The 26,944-nt window shown below is 45.0% G+C and overlaps 4 protein-coding genes across 6 annotated transcripts; 2 read left to right on the forward strand and 2 right to left on the reverse strand.

The window, feature by feature from the left end:
* Positions 1–317: 317 nt before the first annotated feature.
* Positions 318–3,790, reverse strand: LOC138635949 (hepatocyte nuclear factor 3-beta-like). Its single transcript, XM_069723688.1, has 2 exons — positions 3,634–3,790; positions 318–1,585 (listed from the first exon to the last, which is right to left on the reverse strand). Exons 1-2 carry the CDS (start codon positions 3,706–3,708, stop codon positions 446–448), a joined length of 1,215 nt encoding a protein of 404 aa, XP_069579789.1. The 5' UTR covers positions 3,709–3,790; the 3' UTR covers positions 318–445.
* A 1,445-nt stretch (positions 3,791–5,235) lies between these two features.
* On the reverse strand, positions 5,236–17,845 carry cebpz (CCAAT enhancer binding protein zeta). 2 transcript variants are annotated; one of them, XM_069723692.1, is made up of 17 exons: positions 17,602–17,845; positions 14,782–16,259; positions 14,425–14,656; positions 14,125–14,281; positions 13,735–13,823; positions 13,557–13,610; positions 12,797–12,899; positions 12,549–12,608; positions 12,402–12,468; positions 12,155–12,261; positions 11,468–11,528; positions 11,171–11,364; positions 11,054–11,086; positions 10,687–10,782; positions 10,530–10,591; positions 10,362–10,443; positions 8,767–9,337 (listed from the first exon to the last, which is right to left on the reverse strand). In XM_069723692.1, exons 1-17 carry the CDS (start codon positions 17,812–17,814, stop codon positions 9,177–9,179), a joined length of 3,249 nt encoding a protein of 1,082 aa, XP_069579793.1. In that variant the 5' UTR covers positions 17,815–17,845; the 3' UTR covers positions 8,767–9,176. The 2 variants fall into 2 exon arrangements, with proteins under 2 accessions (XP_069579794.1, XP_069579793.1); XM_069723693.1 differs by lacking the exons at positions 8,767–9,337; positions 10,362–10,443; positions 10,530–10,591; positions 10,687–10,782; positions 11,054–11,086 and adding an exon at positions 5,236–5,245 and having other exon boundaries at positions 11,156–11,364.
* On the forward strand, positions 7,220–10,237 carry LOC138635957 (protein CEBPZOS-like). The gene is made up of 4 exons (XM_069723702.1): positions 7,220–7,269; positions 7,739–7,856; positions 7,947–7,991; positions 9,055–10,237. Exons 2-4 carry the CDS (start codon positions 7,739–7,741, stop codon positions 9,135–9,137), a joined length of 246 nt encoding a protein of 81 aa, XP_069579803.1. The 5' UTR covers positions 7,220–7,269; the 3' UTR covers positions 9,138–10,237.
* Positions 17,846–20,428: 2,583 nt separating the features above from the next.
* Positions 20,429–26,111, forward strand: ndufaf7 (NADH:ubiquinone oxidoreductase complex assembly factor 7). Of its 2 annotated transcripts, XM_069723701.1 has the most exons (10): positions 20,429–20,773; positions 21,070–21,224; positions 21,367–21,447; positions 21,605–21,715; positions 22,063–22,276; positions 22,507–22,565; positions 23,330–23,443; positions 24,587–24,730; positions 25,436–25,609; positions 25,701–26,111. In XM_069723701.1, exons 1-10 carry the CDS (start codon positions 20,707–20,709, stop codon positions 25,923–25,925), a joined length of 1,344 nt encoding a protein of 447 aa, XP_069579802.1. In that variant the 5' UTR covers positions 20,429–20,706; the 3' UTR covers positions 25,926–26,111. The 2 variants fall into 2 exon arrangements, with proteins under 2 accessions (XP_069579802.1, XP_069579801.1); XM_069723700.1 differs by lacking the exon at positions 20,429–20,773 and having other exon boundaries at positions 21,156–21,224; positions 21,294–21,447.
* Positions 26,112–26,944: the final 833 nt, after the last annotated feature.

Raw genomic sequence — 26,944 nt, forward strand, 5'->3', positions numbered from 1 at the left:
TTATCTGCTGTTCAAAATCACTTGTGTGTGATGTTAAAGTGCTTTAAGAGGAGAATTCCTCAGATTGTGTATCAGCTGGTCATTAATCTGGAGCTGGTATTTAAACCATTTAGTGGTAATGTTCTGCTCTTTACCTCCATTAATACAGTAAACAGGATCACCACCACCGCTTTTCACAGATTACTTCTGTTACTTGCCGAAGCCTCCAAAACTAAACACCCCGAGGACCCGTTCACGTCGGACATCCTGGACTTTGGATCATTTTTAATCAATAAAACCTGTAAAAAAAACAACACAACAAGACTTTTATATGAAGATTTTTATCTGATGCAGAAACACAAACGACTGATGGGTTGAAAAACAGTTTGAAAATCCTTCAGGCCTCAGAACAAAACCGCGGACGGGCCCTTTATCTCATTTACAAATGTACAAATCCAGCGTCTCCTCAGGAGGAGTGGACGATGGGCCGGCTGTACGCTCCGTGGTAGTAGCTGTCGCTGTGGCCGGGATCCAGGCCGGGCTTGGCGGCCACCAGAGCCCCGGACACCGGGCAGCCGTAGCCTCCGTACGGCACCACCGGCTCCAGCTTGTGGTGCTGCGGCTCGGACATGAGGTTGTTGATGGAGAACGGGTGGTTGAAGGAGTAGTGCGGGTGGTAGTGGTCCGCCTTCAGGTGGGCGGCCTCGTGCAGCAGCAGCGGGTGGTGGGGGTGGGGGTGGTGGTGGTGGAGCAGGTGCTGGGTGTGCACGAGCGGGGAGGGCACGCGCGCGGGGCTGCAGGGCAGCAGTTCACCCCGGTGCGGTTTGAGCTCGACCCCCTTCACGTCAGAGGACCGGGGGGGGGAGGAGGAGGAGGAGTGCGGGGAGTCCGAACCGGAGCCGCTGCTGGGGACCGAACCGCCCTCCGAGCCGGGCTTCCCCGCCGCCTCCTTGTCCCCGGTACCGGCCTTCTTCCCGGACTTGAAGCGCTTCTGCCGCCGGAGGTAGCAGCCGTTCTCGAACATGTTCCCGGAGTCCGGGTGGAGGGCCCAGAACGAGCCCTTCCCCGGTTTGTCCGGTGAGCGCGGCACCTTGATGAAGCAGTCGTTGAAGGACAGCGAGTGCCGGATGGAGTTCTGCCAGCGCTGCTGGTTCTGCCGGTAGAACGGGAACAGGTCCATGATCCACTGGTAGATCTCGTTCAGCGTCAGCATCTTGCTGCCGGACTGCTGGATCGCCATGGTGATCAGAGAGATGTACGAGTACGGCGGCTTGGCGTGCGTGTAGTTCCTGCGGTACGGTTTGGCCTCCCGGGACCGGATGCTGCAGGCCTGCCCGTACACCGGGCTCATCACCGGCATGTTCCCGTACGGCGGCGGGCTCATGGAGCTCATGCTCGGCGGCAGGCCCGCCATCCCGGGTCCAGCCTGCACCGCGGCCCCGGAGCTCTGACACATCCCGGCGGGCACCGGGGCGTTGCTGACCCCGACCGGGTTGACGTAATGCGCGTTCATGTGGCCGGTGCCCGTCAGGCCAGGCGCGCTCATGTAGCTGCTCATGGAGTTCATGGGCAGACCGGAGTTCATGTTTCCCGCTGAAGGGTAACACTGAAACACAGAGACCGGTAATCAGGTGATCAGGTGATCAGGTAATCAGGTGATCAGGTAATCAGGTGATCGGGTGATCAGGTAATCAGGTGATCGGGTAATCAGGTGATCAGGTAATCAGGTGATCAGGTGAGACTTCATCAACAGGTTCACGTGTTTATTAAATATCTCTAATTCATCCTAAATGATAATCAAAAGATCAATAATCAGTTTTAGAAATTCATATAAAGTTAATCAAACAACAGCTCAGAAAAGAAAACAAACCTGTAAAACCAGAAATTAAACCATAACAATGAATTTAGTGTTCTTTGCTTTAAAGGTGATATTTTATTTTATGCTGCTGATTATTTTTATTCATTTAATGGGTCATTTAATAGTTTGTTTTATTCCACTAAAACCCAAAATATAAAGTTTACTGTTACACAATAAGACAAGCAGGAACTATACAGGATCAATAGACTGGTAATATTTGTATTTGATAAGTGACTTAAATTATAAATTGATTATCAAAATGGTTGCTGATTAATGATCTGATTATCAACCGGGTTAATTGATTAATTGACTGAAGCTGCAGTTTCTGTCTCTATTATATTTTTTCATTAAATCTGATTTCCTTCATTATTCAGCTATAATTATATTTGCAAACAAAACTGAGTTAATTCAGTTAAATTAGTTTCACTGAGATGTAACATGCATTTCTTCCATATTCAGTTATTATTGTTATTTCTCATAATTGTTTTAAACATTATATCACATGATATTTTTACTAATAACAGTTTTGGATTCCCTAAGAGCCTCATAATAAAGAATATTTGTTTGTATTTAAGTCACTCTCAGAGAAATCTTTAACTTCATGAACATCTTTTTACCCAAAAGTTACCGACTGTTGTCAGTTATTGCCTTTTATTAAAAGTTTTACTGCTTTACATTAAAATCTGGATCTTACGTCTTGATATCTTCTCTAATATATTCATAATACGTGATCTGATCTTTTATTAGACCTCACATACTGAAGTCAAGAATCCTCCATCCCAGAAGATAAAAATGAGACATCTCAATATTACTTGACTTTTTTCCCTTTGATAATTACCACATGCATCTCTCCTGAAAGCACCCAAGTAGATTATGTTCTTTCATTGTTTTGGAAGTCTTACTTTTCGAAGGTGTAATCCACTTTTTATTTTCAGATTATATCTTTCATTAATCTCCTTTAAAATGGTATTTTTTTAGTTTTTGCGAGGAGCTGCAGGAAGACAGCGACCAGTTGGTGGAACAGAGGACGAACTTAAAGAGCGGTAAGCTGTCTTTTTATTTCTCAACATGAAGGTCTGGATGTCATAAAGCTTCCTCCACACTGCAGGCAGAAATAAAACAGAATGCTGCAGAAAATACATTTTTATTTTGGAAGTTTTTTTCTGTAGAAAAGTGCCCCATGTTGCTTAAAAATGACAAATTCACAACTTCTTTTTTGTGAATATTTCCTCCATCTTTGGTCTTCACTAACATGAGAATAAAATACAGCATTTAAAGGAGGAGTCATTTGAAAACAGTTAACATCAGAAGGCCTAAAACCAAAAGTCTGATCAAATTTACCTTTATTTAAATTTATTTTCAGATCAAACAAGGCTTTTATTTAATACAAATATATTTACCCAGTTGAGTACAAATTATCTCAAGAAAAATAGTCTGTATAAAATAGTCAGTTTTAATTTTATGTTTTCAGATAAAAAAGGAAGGTTTCATAAAAACATAAAGCAACCGTAATCTCTCATTTTAATGCACAGCAGAGATAACAATTATGTTTTAAGAAATTAAATGACCTTTAACTGGGAAATAAAGCTTGTATTTTAAAGTGTGCATCCTTATTAAAACCGAGAGGCCGTAAGTGGCCTTTAGTTAAATGTCCCGTTCATTATGCTTCTGATCAGTTTCCTCTGAAGGAGGAAGTTCCTGATCAATAATCACGGATCGATATTCTCACTAATATTAAAATGTATAATAATCAGCGGAGCGCCGCTCGCATCGTTTCCCGCCCTCCGGACACCGACCTCGGCCTCTCCGTAGTAGTAGCTGCTGCTCCAGTCCGGGTGCTCGTGTCCCTCCATCTTAACGGCGCTCAGCATCGTGCACGTTCCTCCACAGATTCATCCAGCGGCTTCACGCGAGGCGGGAAAAAACGAGCACGTGAGCCCCGCCGGTAACGGGCCGGTGGATCCTGGCTGTTGAGTCCCGGAGCTGGTTCACACCTGAGCGGAGACTGTGACCGAAGGACGGTTCCTGCTCACTGAGCCGCTCCGGCACCTGCGCTCGCGCTGCTGCAGAGCTGCTGTCCAATCAGCTGCCTGCATCCCAGGGCCGGATTAACCTGAGGGGGGGGCAGAGATGTAGTGGGGCCCCCGGAGCCTCACAAACATGTCAGTTTTATTACCAGAAAACAACTAAAACTTTAAATTATTTTAGGAAAAAATGGCAACATTTCTGAGGTAGCAGCTCAAGTGAATATTTATAGTTTCCTGCTTTTGATTTTCAAAACCTGAAAGTTTGGATGGAAGGAGGTTTATGTGCATTTTAGTTTAGAAGAACTTTAACTTTACAACCAATACTCTCAATATTTGTTGAATAAAATAAAGTATCGCCTAATAAATGTTGAGACCGGTATTCTGTACAAGACAAAGAGCACAAGATGGAGGATCTGACGTTACGTTGTACTTTTAATATTAATTAATATAAAATGACCAGAGATGGAAGCAAACCGACCACAAACTCCTTAAATCACCACGGGTGACACCTCTGATGAGAAATGACCAACCAGAAAATATAAAGAATATGATGATTTTCTCAGTCAGTCACTTGATTGATTGTTTGTCTGGTTTGTGGATATTCAGACTGGTGAGAAAACTAAACTGATAAACTAGCAGTCGAAAAACCACAAAATTATTAACAATAAATTAAAATAAGGCATCAAATTTTCACATATCAGCTGCAGTCATTAAATTTACAATATTCTCTCAACAAAACTAATTTACATGATTATTAATGCAGCTGTTAATTTTTTTTGAACAACATCCTGTTTTACATGTTGTATTTGCAAACATCCTTAATATTGTTCAGTAACTGAAGTTTTCAAATGACTCGTGGAGAAAAAAAGAAGAATATTTGCATCTAGTCTCGGTTTAGAAATATTGAGGTCTAAAAACGTCAGCGGCATCGAGGGCAACGTTTGCAGGCGAGTATGTTGACGTTGTAAAATATCTGTGCAGCAACAATGGAAATGATTTCATCATTTGTCCAGAAGTCAGTGGGAGAAAGTTTAAGTTTAAAGTGGTTTGAAATTAAGATCCTCCTCCTCCTCCTCTCCCTCTTCCTCCCCCTCCTCCTCCTCCTCCTCCTCTCCCTCTTCCTCCTCCACCTCCTCCTCCTCCTCACTGTTTGCGGTGTGAGGGTGTGTGTTTACCTGACGGACGGTACACAAAGCAGAGGAGAGGGACCACCCTGCTCTCTGCACACACTCCTCCTGTCGTCCCTCCTGGATGTCAAACAGCCACAAATATCTCCGTCTTCTTTCTTTCTTTCTGTTTTCGTGTGTCTCCGACGGTCGAACAGCTGCAGGAGAAGAACTGAACTCTCCGGTGGACGTTTAAATCAGACGTCCGTCGTCCTCTGCAGAACATCGACGTCTCACCTGGAAACAGTCGCGTATTCAAAACAACATGATTCAGTTCTGTTAAATCATTTCTGGTTTGTTTGTTGAGATTTGAGATGTCACGGACACACTAATAATTCACTCATCTGTAAAATACAGTTCTATTAAGGTCACAATTTCAGGTGTATTGAACCATAAATCCTGATGATATTATAATTTAAATGAATGTGACTTTGACCCAGATGAGCTGCAGGAAACGGACGGATTTACCGAATAAAACCGATTCTTGCTTCAGTCATTTTTCAAATTAAATATTTAGAAAAGTTACACAATGTAAAGATTTATGATGATAAATCTTTGAGTTTATAACTGATGAACAAACAACAGGAGAATAAACAGCTGCTGGGAGACGACATGTAACGCCTTTAATATTGTCATTTAATTTAAACGACATCGTGGGAGACGAGACGCAGACTTCGACTCTTTATTCACCAAAAACAGATCAAACTTTCATTTGTCCCACAAGTCACCACGTTTTTAAAGGAATAATGCACATAAATCTATATTTCTCTCTGTCGTTCCTGAGGGAACACAAATTGACCACCGACACACTGGGACCACCGGGAATACTGGGAACACTGGGAATGCTGGGAACACTGGGAATGCTGGGAACACCGGGACCACTGGGAATACTAGGACCACTGGGAATACTGGGAACACCGGGAATGCTGGGACCACCGGGAATACTGGGACCACTGGGAATACTGGGACCACTGGGAATGCTGGGACCACTGGGAATACTGGGAACACCGGGAATGCTGGGACCACTGGGAATGCTAGGACCACTGGGAACACCGGGAATGCTGGGACCACTGGGAATACTGGGAACACCGGGAATGCTGGGACCACTGGGAATACTGGGAACACCGGGAATGCTGGGACCACCAGGAATACTAGGAACACCGGCAATATCGGGACCACCGGGAATACTGGGAACACCGGGACCACTGGGACTCCCACCTGCTACAGGTGATCGTTAACATGAAGGAAAATATTTTTTCCAACAAACCACATGCTGATGATTTTCTCCCCAGAAACAGTCGAGTCTGCACATTAACTTGCATTTTATTATTTCTTTGCATGATTTGATTTGACTGCCTAAAAATTATTTTGAAGGATTGAAATGGACTAAAAAACAATAATCTCACTTTTCTCAGGTGAATCTGAATCCTTACTTTAATTTGCAGCTGATAAAAATCGCAGGTTTCATTGACAAACTTCAGAGCTGTTTTTTTGGTGCACATTGTGACTACGCTGACACCTGCTGGTGAGTCCCTGCAACTACAGGAGAATTAAACCACAATTCTACATCTGATTTTGTTGTTGTAATAATAATTAAAACTGATAACACTAAATGCAGCTGTTGTATCTATTTGTAGTTTTACATTTAGATTTATCAATAATTAATCATTAACCCAAACAATTGATTCTGTTTTTTACTTTTTCTGTTTGGTGTGTTTTGCTTTTGCTTTGATTGTGTTTTTTTTTTTATTTTTCTTCACAATCATTCATCTCATTTGTTATTATATGGATACATTTGAAAATCAGTTATTAACCAATCAGGCATATCAGTGAAGTATATGTATATATGAGATGAAAATATAAATAAACCGGTTTTAAGAATGAATTAAAATATCTGACTGTATATTTTATTATAATTATTGTTATTGTTATTGGGTGTGGTTGTAATAGTAGGTGTAGTAGCAGTAGGAATAACAGTCATAGTGGCATCACGAGAAAAGAAGAAGAAATTTCCCCCCGGGGATTAATAAAGTGTATAAAATAAAAATTAAAAATTAAAAAACAAAAGGCGAAAGGTTTGTAGAGGATTTTGTACCTGCCGGGCTTCCGTACACCGGAAGTAGCGACCGGCTGTCAGCTGTTAGCTCTGATTGTGCAACACAAGGGCAGAAGATCAACGACGATTGAAATTCTTCCTTTTAACAGTCAACCAGCTGATTCCTCAACCGGAAGTCTAAAGGTGAGCTAATTTAAAATAAGAGGACGTAAACTGCACGTTCAGTTTAAAATGAAAGCTTTAATGATTTAATAATGTTGTAACATTTATTTAAACATTATTTCATGCTCCAGTATTATGGCGGAAAGTTAAATCATTCGTGTAAAATAAGAACTCACTCTTCTAAATATTTCTCCTAACAAACATGTTTACTGTCAGAAAACTCAGGTAAAAGTATAAGATTCACGTATTTGTGTGAAACAACCTTGAAACAGTTAACTGTCTGTTTGTTGCTGGTTTCATACATTTTCCTTATTTTATTTTGGAAGATTGGAAAATGTACTTATCACCCTTTCAAAATAAAGTTACAAGTTGTTTCACAGTGGCATGTTAAAATATTTCAAGACAACAAGCTATTAAAATCAGACAAACAACTTCATGTTTTTAAATGTTGAAAATGAACTAAAGCTGATCTGGTAAACGGTTTCCTCAGATGGCTCCCAAAGCTCTGGAGCCGCTGGCCAGGCGGCTGCTGAAGGGGGTGGTGGTGGTGGAGCTGCTGGGCGTCTTCGGGGCCTACGGCCTGTTTCACATGATGAACACCAGCCGAAGTAACGACTCCACTATCAAACAGCCGATGGATCTACGGGAAGGCCTTTCATATCCTCTGATACAAAATCCTGTTTTATTTCCTCCTGCAGATTTCAGAAACACGATGAAGAGGAGGTTCCCGTCCATCCTGGAAGGTACGATAACTTTCTATCAAACATCCTGCAGGTGATGATTCAGTGACTCTGAGACCTGAAAGAGCTTCTTATTGATGGAGCACCAAATCTTCATCAGATTGAAGTGAGGACAAAATAAGAAAACCAGAAACCCATTCAAGACACCACCTTTAAGAAATGAAGAAAATAGAAACATTAGAGCATAATTATGAAGGATTGACCCCCAAATACGGAACCGATAAAGTACAAGTACAAGAGTACAAGTACAAGTACACGAGTTCCTATAAAGCAACCAGATCTCCCTGAATGTCTCGTTTTGGCCAAAAATCAAAAACATTCAGTTTATTATTTTAAAGAAAAGCATGAACTGTTCACACGGGACTGGAAACAGTCAAACAAATCATATTAATGATTCATGAATGAACTAAATAGTTTCTCTGTTGAATGTGTCGGTTTTATTCATGTTAAACGAGTAAATCGAAGCTTTCGTTTGTTGTATGTGGCACTTTAATTTTGAAACGGGAGCCGTGAAATCTTTTACCTGCAATCTTTAAAATGTAGGTTTTAGTTGATGAATCTAATGTTCAGATTGGAAACATGAACTTTTAGATAAAACTCCGTTATTTAACCCAACATGCAGTTTTTTCATTAAAGGGACAATCAGGGTTTTAGGTCCTTTTTAAAACCACACTTTTAAGAAAAAAGTATAAAGTGTGATTTAATTGATCAAAACTAAAAAATATAAAAAGTTTCTGTTGTTTCCAAACTTTATGACTGTAAACAAACTGAACCAGGCTCAGAAAACAAACAGTTTAATTATAGAAGACATGTCTTCACAGATCACAGCATGAATATTAAATCTTAAGTTTTTACACTTACTGATTGAATAATCTGTTGGTTTTGTGTGAAACTGGAAAGTGTTGATCAACAATAACGTCACCATGACAACAAAACATCCAACATAAAGTCTTTAATTATACAAAAAAACAAACGTGAACACGACTCCTCTTCGGATTGTGATGATTTTACCTCGTTAACAAAATAAAAGTGGTCGCCGTCAGCTCACTTCCTGCTCGTCTCCCAGTTTACTACCAGTCCAACGAGTGGGCGGGGCTCTACGGCCTCCGGGAGAGGGACCACGAGGCCTGGTCGGCCAAACAGGACTGAAGGCGTCCGTCAGTTTAAAGTCCTCGACGACGACAACGTCTACTTCTTCTTCTTCTTGGGCCCGAGCGTCCTGCTTCCTGTCCCGGCTCGGCCGAACGTCTTCTTCCTGTTGAACGTGGTCTTCTTCCTGCGCAGCGTCTTGGCGTCGCGGCCGTGGATCCAGTCGTCACGCTGAGATTCCCACTTCAGCTGCTTCACGGCTGCAGACAGGAAGCGAGAGATTAAAGGACGTTTCAGTTATCGGACGGAGCGACGTAGAGGGACGAGGTTTTAGAGGTGAGCTGTGGCCACATCCCATAATAACCCTCAATACAGATCTGACTGAGATTAGGATTTAAAAATCGGGATGATTACATGTTCTCAACACCAAATGCTGTTCCAGAGAGCGTTGCATTATGGGTTGTTTTTAGCCTCAATGTTCGTTGTGTTTTCAGAGTTAAAAAAAACAAAACGTTGATACCAATTTTATAAAAATCTATTTTACCAAAAAGAAATTGACATTACAGTAGTTTTCATGCGGTTTAGAGGGGGAGAGTGTAACCGGGGTTATTTTTTGTAGCTGGAATTAACAGATGTTCCCTAAATGCCTCGTGATCAGTGAATCCAGGTGTTTTCATGCAAGATATTCTGATTGGGAACCCAAGGACACTAAGCCCCGCCCACCTGCACTGGAAACCTCAAACCAGACTCTCCCCCTCTAAACTGCATGAAAACTACAGATTTGAACCGTAATGTAATTCTTTTTTCTTAATATGGATTTTATAGAGTTGGTAAAAATAATAATAAGAATAATACGCATCTATTTTAATTAATATAGAAAAATGAGTTGTTTTGGTCTCGTGCATTAATGTTGAACATCATTTGTTCATTTTGTGGTTTTGCCTCATTACAGGAAATATTAATGTTGTGATCCTGATTTGAGCCACATTTTATTTATTGTGATTTTCTCTGGAGAATTTATGAAAATCAGCTGGTATCCAGCGAACTCAATAAAAACCTGACAAACTGTTTTCACATCTGCTGACACTCGGCAGCGTTTCCTTTCACAAACATCACATTTACTTTTTATGGTTTAACGGGTAAAAAAAAAAGAGGCAAAATTAACATTTTGCAGCTGTATGTTTTCAACCGGGAAGAAAATCCTGTGTTTGCATTTTAATATTTATAATAACATCAAGAATAAAGGAGTAAAAGCTGTGTAGCTAAATCAAACGGAGGTCTCACCTGCTTTGTCCTTGTTGGCCATCGCGTTCAGACCGATGTTGTCGAACTTGGAGCCGGCGTTCTCGTCCAGCAGCGATCCAAACTGAAGAGCAAACATTCAAACGTTTGACAACCTGCTCACGTTTCATTAGATATCAGATATTAACTCGCACACAAAGAACAACTCGCCTCTTCAGCCGAAGCAAACATGGCTGCATCTTTCTTCTTCGTCTTCTTCCCTCGTTTAGAAGCTGAAGGAAACGAGGCGCGAACAATAAAACCAACTTTAAAGCAGCGAAAAACAACATTCAAAATAAAAACAGCGCAAAGTAAAGTTGAAACTGACCTGAAGATCCAGAGAAGTCGAGCTCCTCCGAGGATTTCCTCTTCCCCTTCCTGGTCCGAGGCGTTATATCAGGAGCTTCCATCTCATCGTCTGAATCTGAAGGAAAAACGCAAATTATATCGACTGTAACGAGAAAAAGTAAAAGTACGTTTATGAGAATAGAAGAAGTTTCCTTATTTTTATTTTATGGATTTTTTTTCTCATTTTCAAGCGTTTATTTTCATTTTGTTTTAGTTTAGAATTTTTCCTGGAAAACAGATCGTTGGTCAACAACCATTTTCCCTCGTAGTTGAAATGAGCGCTGCTCTGGAGGAGGCGTGGCCTCGTTACGTAATGAAGATGTATTTTAATGTGAAGTCGTACGAACCTCCGAACGCGCCGTCGTCCTCCAACTCAGGAACTGAAAGATGAAGAGAACGAATCTTTGAACCGTGAACAAGAATACGGAATAACATTTCATTTATGAGACTTTACTGTTCCCCACCTTCATCATCATCATCCTCTGCGCCTCCGTCATGGTCCATGAACGTCCCTCCTTCCTCCTCCAGTTCGTCTCCGAAGTCCTCCTCGTCCATGCTGCCCAGAGACACTTCCTCGTCGTCCAGGTCGTCCACGTCCGAGTCCTCCGAGTCGTCCGAGTCCGCAGCCGCTTTCTTCCCCTTTTTACTTTTCACGTTACTGACGGAGGAAGAGAAGAGGAAGAGGATGAAAGTTGGTGACGTGAAGATTGAACTTCCAGACGAAGTAGCGTCTGAACATTCAGTGAGTTCGGTCGACTCACCCGGCGAAGTCCAGATCGTTCTCGGCCACGTTGGTGAAGTACGAGTCTCCTTCAACGGAGTCTGTTCAAAACAACGTCGGTTAAACAATCAGAAATAACATTTCATTATAAATCAGTTTACAACACAAAGATAACTGGTCTTTTCACTTCATATATTACGCAGCACATTTTCATTTGTTGGGGATTCATATATTCATATTTTGTGAGTATTGTTTAAATGTTAAAACATCAGCAGCGCCCCCTGGTGTGTGGACGCCATCGCCGCACTTTGTTAACATGAAACGAGCTCTTAAAACGATCGACAGCTTAAAGACTACAAATATGTGAAATTAGATGTTTATAAGAGCTGCTGGTGTTTTGGTTTTGTTATTAATACATTTTATTTTGTTTGGGGAACCAGGAAAAGTTGAATTTAAAGAGTTTAGACTTCATATTTTAGAAGATTTACTGGAAAAACAAAAAAATATTAAATTAGATTTTGGAAACAAATGTGCATTTATTGTTCTCCATTTTCACTGAAATGAATAAATGAATTAAATTCTGATGATAAATTTAATGATACGCCCCTCTAGTTGTTAACGTTGGCTTTCTCATGTTTATTATATAGAAGTTATTCATCTTTATGATGTATGTTCAGATGAAGCTGCAGATTTGGTTGAGATTTAAAACGTCTTCGTCTGGACTCACCGAGAAGCTTCTCGAACTCGTCGTCGTCCACGTCCTCCACGCTCTCGTTGTCTCCGTCTCCTCGTGGACGACGAGTCTGTTTCTCCTGCTGACGTTTCTTAAAGAAGCTAAAAACAGAGTGGAGAAATACAAAAATGAAACGGGAGAAAACGTTGGGAACATGTTGCGTAGCTTCACCAGTTCTTCTACAACGGAGAAATAAAACCACATTTGATCCATTTTACATTATAAAACATTCGTGACTCACCGATGGAAGAAGATTTCATCCACAGGAATCTGACTTTCTTCTTTGGACAGAAACTCGGAGCAGTTCACTGACAGGAAGAATCAGAACGTTTGATGGATGTTTGAAAAACATTCAACAGGAGGACGAAGAGTTCAGAGAGAAAGTCACCTGGTAGAGAGCTGATGGAGGATCTCCGTTTGGGATTCAAACCGGCAGCGTCCGTGTTCTCTGAGGAGGAAGAACAGCAGAACACGGAATTAACTTCAGCTTCAATGACTTTATTTATCAGATATTCACCGAACACAAATAAACTAAATAAAGTCAGAATATGTGAAGATCTGTTTTCAGTCAGCGTCGTAAAACGAGTCGCAAACAGAACTCGGTAACACAGACGGAGTCGAGACGGCGTTTATTACGTTGTCCCGTCAGCTGTTTGGGGTTTCTGAAGACGAATCGGTCCAAGAACCTGATGAGGGTGAAGTCCTGCAGCGGGTCGCCGGTGTACTGGATGAAGTCTCCCTGAGGAGGTAAACAACAACAAAAGATGTTTACAGAGAAAACAAACGGCTTGTTGACCCCTGGTGGAGGAAATGCTAGTGTGTGTGTGAGAGAGTGTGTGAGAGAGTGTGTTTGTGTGTATGTGAGTGAGTGAGTGAGTGAGAGTGTGTGTGTGTGTGAGAGTGAGAGTGTTTGTGTGTGTGTGTGAGAGTGTGTGTGTGTGTGTGTGTGAGTGAGAGTGAGAGTGTTTGTGTGTGTGTATGTGAGTGAGTGAGAGTGTTTGTGTGTGTGTGTGAGAGTGAGAGTGTTTGTGTGTGTGTATGTGAGTGAGTGAGAGTGTTTGTGTGTGTGTGTGAGTGAGAGTGTTTGTGTGTGTGTGTGAGTGTTTGTGTGTGTGTTGTGTGTGTGTGTGTGAGTATGTTTGTGTGTGTGTGAGTGAGAGTGTTTGTGTGTGTGTATGTGAGTGAGTGAGAGTGTTTGTGTGTGTGTGTGTGAGTGAGTGAGAGTGTTTGTGTGTGTGTGTGTGTGTGAGTGTGTGTTTGTGTGTGTGTGTGAGTATGTGTGTGTGTGTGTGAGTGAGTGAGTGAGTGAGTGAGTGAGTGAGTGAGTGAGTGAGTGAGTGAGTGAGTGAGTGAGTGAGTGTGTGTGTGAGTGAATGAGTGAATGAGTGAGTTTCACCTGCAGGATGGTTTTTGCGAACAGCGACACCGACGGGTGGAAGTGTAGCGACAGCTGCAGAGATACAAACAGGAAGCAGAAACACAATTCATTTCACATTAAAATGCTACATGAACCAGACCCCGTCAAAATAAAAGCTTCATTTGTGTTTCCTGTTGGTTAGTTTGCCGTTTCTCACCCGCTGCAGCTCCCACAGAGTCGTGCGGTCGGCGCCACAGAACAGCGGGTTCCTGTGCAGCGGCTCGTAGCTCTGCGTGCTCTTCACTCCTGAAACAAACAGGAAGGAAGGACAGAAGTCCACATGAAGACAGAAACACGTCCTTCATCTGATAGTTGAACACACTGGAAGCTAAACACAGAAGTAAAAACAGGATTTCTTTCAGCTCGTCTAATTATCAGATAAAAGCTGATATTTATCTTCAAGAGACAAGATTTCTAAAAAATGTCAAACCTGCAACGAACCAAATGTGAAAATAAAAATGTCTGTTTCTAAACTTTTGATTTCACCACTTTAATAAAAATATGGAGAAAACTGTCGGAGTCAGACATGGATCAGAGCGGCTCGGACCTTCCAGGTTCTGGTGATGGACCCATGATGCCGCGGGTTTCACCTCCTCTGGCGTCGCGCTTTCTCCTTTCTCCAGTTTGTCAGCGTCCACAAAGCGCTCGTCTTCATCCTCCTCCTCCTCCTCAGCGAGGTCTTTGAACTCCTCCTCCTGTCCGTCCTGAGAACGCAGCAAAGAGACGAGTTAGAAACAAACCGGAAAGACAGTTTCCAGAAAAAGAAAGCGACCTCGTGTTAAAGATGGCAGCAGACTGGACCCAGCAGAAGTCCGGTTCTGCCCGATCCAACAACCCTCCAACTCACCGTCGCCTCCTGCAGGAGCAGCCGGAGGCCCGGCTTGGCCTTCATCACCTCCGACACCAGGAAGAGCGCCCCGCAGGTGAAGCCGGCGTTCTGCTCGGCGCTGACCTGCAGCAGCCGCTTCACGAAGGCTTTGACGCGCCGCAGCGCCACGTCGGCCTTCAGCGACTTGTAGAGCAGGTTGAGGAACATACTGTGTCGAGAGGACGAGGACAGCCCGGGGTCCAGCAGCTTCCTGCGGGGGGACAGGACGAGATCCAGCATCTTAAAACCACCCGAACGTTCAGTTTCCCTTCAGATGTAATAGTTCATATCTGAGCGGGAGGAGAAGTAGACCCCGCCAGGTGAGGGAGGTTTTACCTGTACAGGGTGACGTAGTAGCGGTTGGAGACGCTCTGCTGGGAATCCATCACCTGGAACAGCAGCATGAGCGCCTGCACCGCCGTGTTGAACTTGACCAAGTGGACGACCTTGAACAGCGTGTCCAGCTGCTCCTTCACCTTCTCGTCTCCGGCGCCGGCGTAAGGATACGCCCTGTTCACGCCCGACAGCAGCGCGCTCAGCATCTTCGACTCCACGTCCTTCTTCTTGACGCAGGAGCGGAAGAAGGAGAAGTAGACGGTGATGAGCTTGGCGGCGAGCTCGGCCTCGTCGTGGCTCAGCATCACCTGGCTGAGGAAGCAGACGGCGTAGTACTGCGCCTTGGCGCCGACGTTGGGCCGGAACACGAGGCGCTCCACCTCGCAGCACACCACCACCTTCATGTTGGGGTGTTTGTGCAGCAGCGTCTCCAGCAGGTACGACGCCTTGGCGGCCGTCTTGTACTCGGGGTCTCCCAGCTTGTTGACCACCTGGATGAGCAGCGCCCTCTCCTGCTCCGGCCGGCTGCACAGCAACTCGTGGGCGGTGGCCAGCGCCTTCGACTTGGTGGCCGCCACCGTGTCGTGGGCCACCGAGTCCAGCGCCACCACGAACTCGGCCACCTGGTGCTTCAAATGGTGCTCGAAGTACCAGAGGACGAGGCGGCGGTCGCGGGCGTCGCGGTTGCCGCTGGCCTTCTCCTCCAGCTGGTCGAACGGGTGCTCGGCGAAGGGGCGGAGCTTCCTGTCCTCCGGCAGCAGGTTGGACAGCAGCAGCTCGCGCAGCGTGTCCATCGCCATCAGACCCATCCGCCGGCTGCCCTTCTTCTTCACCATGGACACCAGGTTCTCCACGTGCTCCAGCATGTGCACCGCGGCGTCCTGGATCAGAACCGTCATGGCCGCCATCCTGTCCGCCAGCACGCCGGAGGAGACGACGGTCTTCATCCAGGCGGAGTTGGCTCCTTTCTGCAGGCTCTTCTTGCTCTTGTAGAGATGGACCTCGGCCTCGAACAGCCGCTGGGCGAGCATCTTGTACTGGGAGACCAGCGCCGGGTCCTGCGGCGCCGACGAGCCCTCGGTCGTGTACTCCAGGTCGAACCATTTCCCGCCGGGTTTGATGAGCAGCACCGACCTCGGCTGGAACTCAAACACGTTCACACTCGGCTTCGGCTTCGTCCCGGCTGAGACGTCTTTGGTCTTCTTCACCTTCTTTTCAGACCCGTTCGACTGACTGCCGGACGCTTCCTCTGCTGCCGCCTTCTTAACTTTGGCCTGCTTGGTCTCCTTCTCGCCGCCTTTGGCGGCGTCGCCCTCCGGCTCGTCTGCGACCACCTGCTGCCTGGCGAACGCCCGGATGCCCAGCTTGGTGATGAATTTCTCCAGCTCACCTTCCTCCAGGTCGTCTATCGCTCCTTTCTTCCCTCCGTCCACGAGCTCGTTGGAGTCGTCCATGCCAGCGAGGAGGACGTAGTCGGCCTGCCGGCGGAGAACAACCCGTCAACTCAACGGTTACAACATGAACAACTTCCAACCAACAGAACCGAGGCAGCGTGAGCTCGTAAAGGTCCGGTTCACACCGCCAGACAAAATCTCTGGATCGATTTTTGAAAGTCTGGACAGCAAAACAAAAAAAAGCACGAAATGGAACTTTTCAAATGGGAATGTGATGCCCCTCCCACTTTCTTGGAGGCGGTCTTCTCCTACTCTGGAGAGCGATTGGCTGACGGTCATCAGCTGATGCAATTCACCTGGAACCTCTGGGCTTTAAAAACAGGCCGGTGTGTTCAGTCTTACGTCCATTCACGGCCTGCGTCGCTGATCTGCTGATTTTCACGTGATTCTTGGTTTGTGTCTATTTTTTATGGATTTAACTTGTTTTAAGTGAATCTCACCTGTTTGAGCCAGTTAACGACAAATGGGGGCTCGTCTGGGATTTATCAAACCTTTTTATTAAGGTAAGTTGTTGTAAATGACTAAGTTGGTTTGTGTTTTTCAAATGCTAAATTGAACTGTATTCCTTTTCAGGAGTGCAGCAGGACTTGACTTTGTGGCAAAGCATGCTGGGAGTACGACACGAGATGTTGTTTTATTTAGTTTGAGCCACGTTTCCTTCTGAAGGCTGAAGACCATCTCGATAACAAACCAACCAGATTTCTGCCGATTCACCTGCTTTTCTTTCCTGCTCCTTTTCTTTCCCTTAATTTTCTCCTGAATCAAAAATTGCTGGAATAAAATCCAGAGAAAAAAACCTGAAATTTACAGTGTTATTCTGACAATTTCTTTTTAATTTATTTTACATTTTGATGTATTTTAACTTTATTTATTTACTCAAATATTCTCTGATTTATCCATTACATGTTACATGTTTTAGATTGGATCGATGATCAACTCCAGACAGTTTAATTATATATTTTTACATCTTACTAGGTTGTGACAGCAATGTTTGAGCCAATATTTCACATTTACAGCTGAAACAATGAACAGATAAGGAATTGATAAGAAAACCAATGAGGAGTTAATTTGTACAAAGCAGTACGGACTATAGTTCAAGCTTCTACTGAGAGGGTTTGCAGACGTGTTTGTTTCCTGTCCCATGAAGCCCATGGTGGTGGTGGCTGCCAGGCTGACGTCACTGAGGGTTTCCACTGTTCCCTCACATTAACCATGTACAGTATCATGTGACTGTTACAGCAGCTTAGAAACACACGTACTCAAACTATTCATCCTATTTTTGCTGAAATCAAACACAGAACTAATAAATAAAGGATATTAAGGACCGAAATATCCACTGAAGGTTTTTTATTGCCGGTAAACTCACCCGAGTTCCTCCGAGCCGTAAAACCTCCTCCAGACTGAACTCCTCTTCATCTTTCTTCGCCTTGTTTACGCCTTTATCAGCTGCTGGACCTTCATCCTCCTCCTCCTCCTCCTCCCCGCCGCTGTTTCCAGCCTCCGGGTCGTTGTCTTCGGACTGAAACGACATTGTCTTCGGCCCTTTGGACTTTTTGCGTTGCTTGTTTTTCGCTGCCATGCTGACTGCTGCAGCATGAGGAGGACACGTGACCCGGATGTAGAAGGAAGCGTTTCCGTAGCAGGGTTGACAGATTTGACTGACAGCGATTACTTCAGTCGTCGTAACAGAAGGCCGTTTTAATCTTTTATTTTAATACGTAGATTGTATAAATGTAAACCGGTAGTGTTGCCATAGACTCAGGAAGTTAAATGAACTGTCGGTTCCAATGTTTCTTTAACATATCCTATGAGCCATGTTTTGGGACCAATCACATTCTTTTCTCCGAACTACGTAATCACCCTTCGTCCAATCAGATGGTTTGTTGTCTCTTCAAACCGTGAAGCGTATTTAATGACGCGACACCACACAGGAAACCCAGGAACATGTTCCTCCACAATAAGATGACGAAGGGAACCAGCATGTGGCTGAACAGTGATTGACAAGGACTGAAGGACATTTATTGACCACGTGTAGTTTGAGAAGGACTGAAGGACATTTATTGACCACGTGTAGTTTGAGAAGACTGAAGGACATTTATTGACCACGTGTAGTTTGAGAAGGACTGAAGGACATTTATTGACCACGTGTAGTTTGAGAAGACTGAAGGACATTTATTGACCACGTGTAGTTTGAGAAGGACTGAAGGACATTTATTGACCACGTGTAGTTTGAGAAGACTGAAGGACATTTATTGACCACGTGTAGTTTGAGAAGACTGAAGGACATTTATTGACCACGTGTAGTTTGAGAAGGACTGAAGGACATTTATTGACCACGTGTAGTTTGAGAAGGACTGAAGGACATTTATTGACCACGTGTAGTTTGAGAAGGACTGAAGGACATTTATTGACCACGTGTAGTTTGAGAAGACTGAAGGACATTTATTGACCACGTGTAGTTTGAGAAGGACTGAAGGACATTTATTGACCACGTGTAGTTTGAGAAGACTGAAGGACATTTATTGGCCACGTGTAGTTTGAGAAGGACTGAAGGACATTTATTGACCACGTGTAGTTTGAGAAGACTGAAGGACATTTATTGACCACGTGTAGTTTGAGAAGGACTGAAGGACATTTATTGACCACGTGTAGTTTGAGAAGGACTGAAGGACATTTATTGACCACGTGTAGTTTGAGAAGACTGAAGGACATTTATTGACCACGTGTAGTTTGAGAAGGACTGAAGGACATTTATTGACCACGTGTAGTTTGAGAAGACTGAAGGACATTTATTGACCACGTGTAGTTTGAGAAGACTGAAGGACATTTATTGACCACGTGTAGTTTGAGAAGGACTGAAGGACATTTATTGACCACGTGTAGTTTGAGAAGGACTGAAGGACATTTATTGACCACGTGTAGTTTGAGAAGACTGAAGGACATTTATTGACCACGTGTAGTTTGAGAAGGACTGAAGGACATTTATTGACCACGTGTAGTTTGAGAAGGACTGAAGGACATTTATTGACCACGTGTAGTTTGAGAAGACTGAAGGACATTTATTGACCACGTGTAGTTTGAGAAGGACTGAAGGACATTTATTGACCACGTGTAGTTTGAGAAGACTGAAGGACATTTATTGACCACGTGTAGTTTGAGAAGGACTGAAGGACATTTATTGACCACGTGTAGTTTGAGAAGACTGAAGGACATTTATTGACCACGTGTAGTTTGAGAAGACTGAAGGACATTTATTGACCACGTGTAGTTTGAGAAGGACTGAAGGACATTTATTGACCACGTGTAGTTTGAGAAGACTGAAGGACATTTATTGACCACGTGTAGTTTGAGAAGACTGAAGGACATTTATTGACCACGTGTAGTTTGAGAAGACTGAAGGACATTTATTGACCACGTGTAGTTTGAGAAGGACTGAAGGACATTTATTGACCACGTGTAGTTTGAGAAGACTGAAGGACATTTATTGACCACGTGTAGTTTGAGAAGGACTGAAGGACATTTATTGACCACGTGTAGTTTGAGAAGGACTGAAGGACATTTATTGACCACGTGTAGTTTGAGAAGACTGAAGGACATTTATTGACCACGTGTAGTTTGAGAAGACTGAAGGACATTTATTGACCACGTGTAGTTTGAGAAGGACTGAAGGACATTTATTGACCACGTGTAGTTTGAGAAGGACTGAAGGACATTTATTGACCACGTGTAGTTTGAGAAGACTGAAGGACATTTATTGACCACGTGTAGTTTGAGAAGACTGAAGGACATTTATTGACCACGTGTAGTTTGAGAAGACTGAAGGACATTTCTGAGCTGAAGTAACATGGTGTAGTGATCTACTACAGGTCTGACTAAAGAGAACATAAGAAAAGTAAAAGCTTTCTTTGGAGGCCTGAGACGTGTACTTCATGTTTTCCAGCTCTTATTTTGTTATTTAGTCGATAGCTGATGACCTTTTTATTGCTCTTGTTTTGTTCTTTTCTTTTCTTTTGTTAGATTTGCATGTGAAGCTCTTTAAGCTTTAAGGGTGTCTTCCCGTCTGAACGGTTTCAGGAGCTCCTTGAGAAGGTCTCTAACTGGGTAGAAACCAACTCTGTTCAGGACCATTCGTTTTCAACTCGACCTCTCTTATTGTGAAAGGCTCGCCGGATGTTCTGTATGTGATGGCAGCTAGTTTGCCGTTCGTCTCTCTGTTAGCGTTAGCACGTTGCTCTGGCACAAGGACGTCGTAGTTTTTAAGGTACTTTAAAGGACAGACGGACACCAGTGAACTCCTGTGGAGTTTGTTTTTATCTTTCACACCCGGAAGTCAGACGTCGTCTCTTCCCGTCAGCGCACTTGTTAGCAGCGGATGCTAACGGCTAGCAGCCGAAGTGAAATCAGAGAATGAGACTGATTTTAATTTAATCTTCATCAGCATGAGACTGATTTTAATGTAATCTTCATCAGCATGAGTTTGTTTGTGGGTTTTAAAGGTCATGTGATCAACAGAGCCTTCGGCCCAGCAGCTGGTAGGTGTTTGAACAGGACTCTTTGGGTAAACACTCCAGTAAACAACCTGTTTGTGTGTTCAGGACACATTTCAGGGTTTTATTCAACTTGTCTGAACTTATTGTGTGTTTATTCTTGGTCAATATTAAACTCAGCTTTAGTAATTCATTCAACTCTTGGAAAGTCCATTTTTAGAAAGAGAAGGTCTGAGTATAAAGTTTTGTCTGTAACCTTTCAGTGAGAATACTTCTTGATCGTGTGAACACAATCATTTCATTAATAAAGTATAAATACATCCTGTTTATTAATGTCTGTTTCACAGTGCGATGGCGTCCAGCTCTGTCCCGCCTCCTCTGCACCTCCTCAGAGGAGCAGCACCGGCCCTCCACGCTCCGACACCTCGCCTCCAAAATAAAAGCCACAGGTCCGATCCCGGTGGCCGAGTACATGAAGGAGGTGCTCACCAACCCCGTGACGGTACGTGATGACGACCGGTCGGACCGAACGCCGCCGCAGCTCAATGGAGCCCATCTTCTGTTACCGTAGCAACAGACGGCCTCCATCCTCTCCTCCGTCCTCTCCTCCGTCCTCACCCGGGCTGACCTGTGTCCTTCCTCAGGGTTACTACGTCAGGAACAGCATGCTGGGAGCTGACGGAGACTTCATCACCTCCCCGGAAATCAGCCAGATGTTCGGAGAGGTGAGAGACAGAAACATCAACGTGACATAAAGTACAAGTACCTCAAGATGTGCAGTAGCTGAGTACATGTACTGCGTGTACATTTCGCCGTTCTTCTGCCGTTTGTTGACTCCCGTTTTGTTTCCTGAACGTCGATGGTTCTTTATTTATTTTCCAGCTGCTCGGCGTTTGGATCCTCAGCGAGTGGATGGGAGCGGGTCGACCCAAACAGCTGCAGCTGGTGGAGCTCGGACCTGGAAAAGGATCTCTGGCTGCCGACGTCCTCCGAGTACGTCCCGACCTGAACCTCCACCAGGAGCTCCAGCCGGGTCTCAGAACATCTCGTTTTAGCTCATAAAATCCATCCAAGTTGGTCTTAAAATGTTCAGGAATTTAAACCAGGTGACAAACTCTTCATCAGTTTAGTCTTTTTACATCCTGGAGGTTTTAAAGAACTTTTCAAAGGATGGTTACGCAACAACTATCAGAATCAAAACCAGAGTAAGATGATTCAAAATGTTTTGATTCGTTAATAAATCTGTTAATCTGAAAGTTTCTGCTGTTGACTGAAAGGATGTTTAAACGTGTTTTAATCCAGAGGGGAACAAAGCAGTGATGTCACTTCCTGTCCTCCAGGTGTTCGGCCAGCTGCGCCCGGTGCTGGGCGAGGCGTCGGTGTCGCTCCACCTGGTGGAGGTGAGTCCGGTTCTGAGTCGGCTGCAGGCCCAGACTCTGACAGGAAGCGGCAGCCGGGAGGCGGCCGGCGAGGACGAGCCGGTGTACCGCCGCGGGGAGACCGGCGCCGGGCTGCCGGTGTCCTGGTACCGCCGGCTGGAGGACGTCCCCGCAGGTACGCGACCAGGAGGAAGGTTCTGATGGTTCTGATGGTTCTGCTCGGAAACGGAACGTTTTCATGCAACAAAATCTGAAGTTTTCAAATTAATTCTCAACTCTATAAACCAAAACTTTTATTACAACCACAACAAGTTGGACTGGAGTCTGTTTGAGGATGAAGTGGGAATATTTCACTTATTAACTTAAAATACCTTCAACGGTCTGATGAGGACTTTCTGTCTTCAGGATTCAGCATCTTCGTGGCTCATGAGTTCTTTGACGCTCTGCCGATCCACAAGTTCCAGGTGAGCTTAAAAAAAACACAACTTATGTAATTATTGAATTTTTTTCTTTAGTTTCTCATGATTTCATTATAAAAGAAATATCACGTTTTTTCAGTGTTCATTTTGTCATCATTAATACCACCAGGGGGCGCCAAAGGAAAATAAATACAAAGTAATCAAAGTGTTTAAAGTCTGTAGCAAGTTTATAAATATCTTCAGGAACCTCCTCCTCCCTCCTCTCCCCCTGAACCTCCTCCCTCCTCTCCCCCTGAACCTCCTCTCCCCGTGAACCTCTTCCCTCCTCTCCCCCTGAACCTCCTCCCTCCTCTCCCCCTGAACCTCCTCCCTCCTCTCCCCCTGAACCTCCTCCCTCCTCTCCCCCTGAACCTTCTCCCTCCTCTCCCCCTGAACCTCCTCCCTCCTCTCCCCCTGAACCTCCTCCCTCCTCTCCCCCTGAACCTTCTCCCCCCTCCTGAACCTCTTCCCCGTGAACCTCCTCCTCTCCCCTCCTGAACCTCTTCCCTCCTCTCCCCCGTGAACCTCCTCCCTCCTCTCCCCCTGAACATCCTCCCTCCCTGAACCTCTTCCATCCTCTTCTCCTGAACCTCCTCCCTGCTCTCCTCCTGAACCTCCTCCCTCCTCCCCTCCTGAACCTCTTCCCTCCTCTCCCCCTGAACCTCCTCCCTCCTCTCCCCCTGAACCTCCTCCCTCCTCTCCCCTCTCCCCGTGAACCTCCTCTCAGGTGTTTACCTCAGTCTGAGTGGTGTCTCTGTCTCTTTGTCCAGAGGACAGCGAGAGGCTGGAGGGAGGTGATGGTGGACGTTGTCCCCAACCGTCCCGACCAGCTGAGGTTCGTGGTGTCTCCGTCTCCGACTCTCGCCTCGTCCACGCTGGTGCAGGTCAGTGAAACGGGACGACTCCAATTATTCCACCTGAAGGTCAGAGTTATAAGATGCAGCGTGACACCGCCTGGACGAAGGCTGCTCTTCTTCATCATCACATCAGACCTCTGATGTTGGAAACCACAACGTTTGGATTGAACACAGAAACGAGTCTTCTTCTTCTTCTTAGATGAAATAGAAGCTGAACTCTGAACTTTAAAACCGGTTCTTCATCCATGATGGTGGTGATGGTGATGGTGGTGATGGTGGTGATGGTGATGGTGGTGGTGGTGGTGGTGATGATGATGGTGGTGGTGGTGGTGGTGGTGGTGATGATGATGATGATGGTGGTGGTGATGATGGTGGTGGTGGTGGTGATGATGATGATGGTGGTGGTGGTGGTGGTGGTGATGACGATGGTGGTGGTGGTGGTGGTGTGATGGTGGTGATGATGATGATGATGATGGTGGTGGTGATGATGGTGGTGGTGATGGTGATGATGATGATGATGGTGGTGGTGGCAATGATGATGGTGGTGGTGATGATGGTGATGATGATGGTGATGATGATGGTGGTGATGGTGATGATGATGATGATGATGGTGGTGGCAATGATGATGGTGGTGGTGATGATGGTGATGATGATGGTGGTGGCGATGATGATGGTGGTGGTGGTGGTGGTGGTGATGGTGGTGATGATGATGATGATGATGATGGTGGTGGTGATGATGATGATGATGGTGGTGGTGATGATGATGGTGGTGATGGTGATGATGATGATGATGATGGTGGTGGCAATGATGATGGTGGTGGTGATGATGGTGATGATGATGGTGATGATGATGGTGATGGTGATGATGATGGTGGTGGTGATGGTGGTGATGGTGATCATGATGATGATGGTGGTGGTGATGATGATGGTGGTGGTGATGATGGTGATGATGATGATGATGGTGGTGGCGATGATGGTGATGGTGGTGATGATGATGGTGATGGTGGTGATGATTTTTTTAAAAGGTGGAAACCTGCTGGATGTTTAACGTCAAACTGTTTCTGTCGAGCTGAGAATGACTCCATTTATAATTTAGTTACTGTGTGTGTGTGTGTGTGTGTGTGTGTGTGTGTGTGTGTGTGTGTGTGTGTGTGTGTGTGTGTGTGTCAGGCAGATGAAAGGCGGGATCACGTGGAGGTGTGTGCGGAGGGCGCGGTCGTCGTCCAGCAGCTCGCCCGGCGGATTGTGGAGGACGGCGGTGCAGCGCTGATCGCCGACTACGGACACGATGGAACCAAGACGGACACGTTCAGAGTACGAGACACACACACACACACACACACACACACACACACACACACACACACACACACACACACACACACACACACACCACATCCAGCTGTTGACGCTCACTGTGTGGAATTATTATTATTATTATTATTATTACTACCACCAATTATTTTCTTAATAATCACCGGTTTACAAATCAATATTCCTTTTACCCACCAAATTAACAAAATGTTTAGTTTTTGAGTTTACTGTCATAGAAAACTTCACAACTAGAAAATATCATTTTTATTTAATAACGATTAACACCAAAATAATCCGTTCTCAACATTGCTTTTCCTTCAACTATCAGTAGACGCTACAATTTACTGATGTTCCCTGAAGTGAGCTGAGACGGTATGCTGTTGCTGCTGCTCTTCCTCCTCCTCCTCAACTCTTCCTCGTCCTCTCTGAGACTCTCAAGATTTTTATTTACCCAGTTTTGACACCAGTTAAATTTATCAGGTTTAAATTCCCCCCAATTTTTTTTTTTAAAAAGATACTCATAATAGAAAAGTATTTCCTTCTTTTTTACTTCCCATTGTTCAGTGTGTATTTTCTTACATATTTCTGTTTTAAGTAGGTAAAACATTTACCAGTCGGTGGTTTTCTCGTTCCGTACCACCACGGGATTTCCTGCTGAATGGTGACATCGAGGCTCCGCCCACCGGCCCTGGTCTTTGTTTTCAGGGTTTTAAAGACCACCGGCTCCACGACGTCCTGTCCTCCCCCGGCTCGGCCGACCTCACCGCCGACGTGGACTTCAGCTACTTGCGGAGGATGGCCGGAGGGGGCGTGGCCTGTCTGGGACCCGTCACTCAGAGGACGTTCCTGAAGAACATGGGCATCGAGGCCCGGCTGCAGGTGAGTCTTCGTCTCCGGACTCCAATTCATAAAGGCTGAAGGACCCGAGCCGCGTCCTGACGGGTTGAACCTCCCCTCCGGTTCTGTGCAGGTTCTGCTGAGGAGCTGCAGCGACCCGTCCACCAGGAAGCAGCTGATCAGCAGCTACGACATGCTGACCGACGTCGCCCAGATGGGCGAGCGCTTCCTGTTCTTCGGCCTGCTGCCCCGCTGCCGGCTCGCCAAACCTCCGACACCGGCGGGGCTGAAGCTGGAGAGGACGAGGAGCCCGGCGCCGCCGCCCGTGGCCGGGTTCACCGAGCTCAGCTTCTCCTGACACACCGCTGCAAACCTCCAGACTGTCATCAGCAGGTCAGAACAGTAGGATCTCTGGACATTATGGGATGTCTGAAGGATCGTGCTCATGGATTGATGCTGTTTTATGCAGCTTTTACATCCAACATCATGTTAACTTGTTTCAAAGTAAACTGTTAACTTCAGAAAATAAAAAACGTGCACATTTTATTGTTGATTTTATTTTGAAAATCCATAACAATCAATCAAACTCTGCGACTGGAAGCCGGGCAGGAGCGCTTGGTTTTGGGATTCAGAGCGTAGCGTCACCTGATACGGAGCGGGCGGAGTGAACTGTGACACCTCCTGAGGTCAGAGGTCATCTTCTTCCCTCGCTGCTGCTCCGCCTCCAAGAACATCTAGAAGCAGTTAGCGGAGCTCACAGTTGTGCAGCGGCCAATCACAGCGAGCCGCCGCTCCTCTGGTAGCAACTAAAGGATTCAGGTGTGTGTGTGTGTGTGTGTGTGTGTGTGTGTGTGTGTGTGTGTGTGTGTGTGTGTGTGTGTGTGTGTGTGTGTGTGTGTGTGTGTGTGTGTGTGCGTGTTGAAAACAAGTAAACGTCATTGAATATTAGTCAAATAGTTCAAATAGAATTTTAGTTTGAAATTCTGAAATCCCAAAAATAGCTATTAAAAAACCAAAAAAACCCGGTATCGATCAAATAACTACGATGTCAGATTTGTTCCCCAAAGTTTGCCAGTTCAGCTTTAATATTTTCCCGCCAAAAATCCTCCACATGACAAAATATTTCTTGCAAAAATATAAAACTTGTGAAGTAAATTCTCCGTCTGGCGTCGGATCGACGACACGTCTTCGAGTTTCAGAGAATCCGTCTGAAAATAAACTCGGTTTGTTTTTCTCAAAGTTTAAACTTCAATTTAACTCCAACCTGCAGAAACTAACATGTCTGTTTGTTCTCCTAAAAGAAATAAAACTTTGTTCTTTTGCAGGTCAACAAACCAAAAGTTATTTTCAGACAAATTCTCCATAGTGCAAAGAAAT

Source organism: Brachyistius frenatus, unplaced genomic scaffold (genome assembly GCF_029030835.1).
Source record: "Brachyistius frenatus isolate BFR_SWC_R1_liver_20210118 unplaced genomic scaffold, ASM2903083v1 Contig_341, whole genome shotgun sequence".
NCBI lineage: Eukaryota > Metazoa > Chordata > Actinopteri > Embiotocidae > Brachyistius > Brachyistius frenatus.

Bases quoted from the DNA above. Each gene is read 5' to 3' on its own strand.
- LOC138635949 (XM_069723688.1), bottom strand. From the start codon at position 3,708: ATGCTGAGCGCCGTTAAGATGGAGGGACACGAGCACCCGGACTGGAGC. The intron at 1,586-3,633 runs GTCGGTGTCCGG...TCTGTGTTTCAG, and splicing joins ACTACTACGGAGAGGCCGAG to TGTTACCCTTCAGCGGGAAA.
- LOC138635957 (XM_069723702.1), top strand. From the start codon at position 7,739: ATGGCTCCCAAAGCTCTGGAGCCGCTGGCCAGGCGGCTGCTGAAGGGG. The intron at 7,857-7,946 runs GTAACGACTCCA...TTCCTCCTGCAG, and splicing joins CATGATGAACACCAGCCGAA to ATTTCAGAAACACGATGAAG. The intron at 7,992-9,054 runs GTACGATAACTT...CTCGTCTCCCAG, and splicing joins GTTCCCGTCCATCCTGGAAG to TTTACTACCAGTCCAACGAG.
- cebpz (XM_069723692.1), bottom strand. From the start codon at position 17,814: ATGGCAGCGAAAAACAAGCAACGCAAAAAGTCCAAAGGGCCGAAGACA. The intron at 13,824-14,124 runs GTCCGAGCCGCT...TGTTTGTTTCAG, and splicing joins CCATCACCAGAACCTGGAAG to GAGTGAAGAGCACGCAGAGC. The intron at 13,611-13,734 runs GTGAGAAACGGC...GTATCTCTGCAG, and splicing joins CTCTGTGGGAGCTGCAGCGG to CTGTCGCTACACTTCCACCC.
- ndufaf7 (XM_069723701.1), top strand. From the start codon at position 20,707: ATGAGTTTGTTTGTGGGTTTTAAAGGTCATGTGATCAACAGAGCCTTC. The intron at 22,277-22,506 runs GTACGCGACCAG...TTCTGTCTTCAG, and splicing joins GCTGGAGGACGTCCCCGCAG to GATTCAGCATCTTCGTGGCT. The intron at 22,566-23,329 runs GTGAGCTTAAAA...CTCTTTGTCCAG, and splicing joins TGCCGATCCACAAGTTCCAG to AGGACAGCGAGAGGCTGGAG.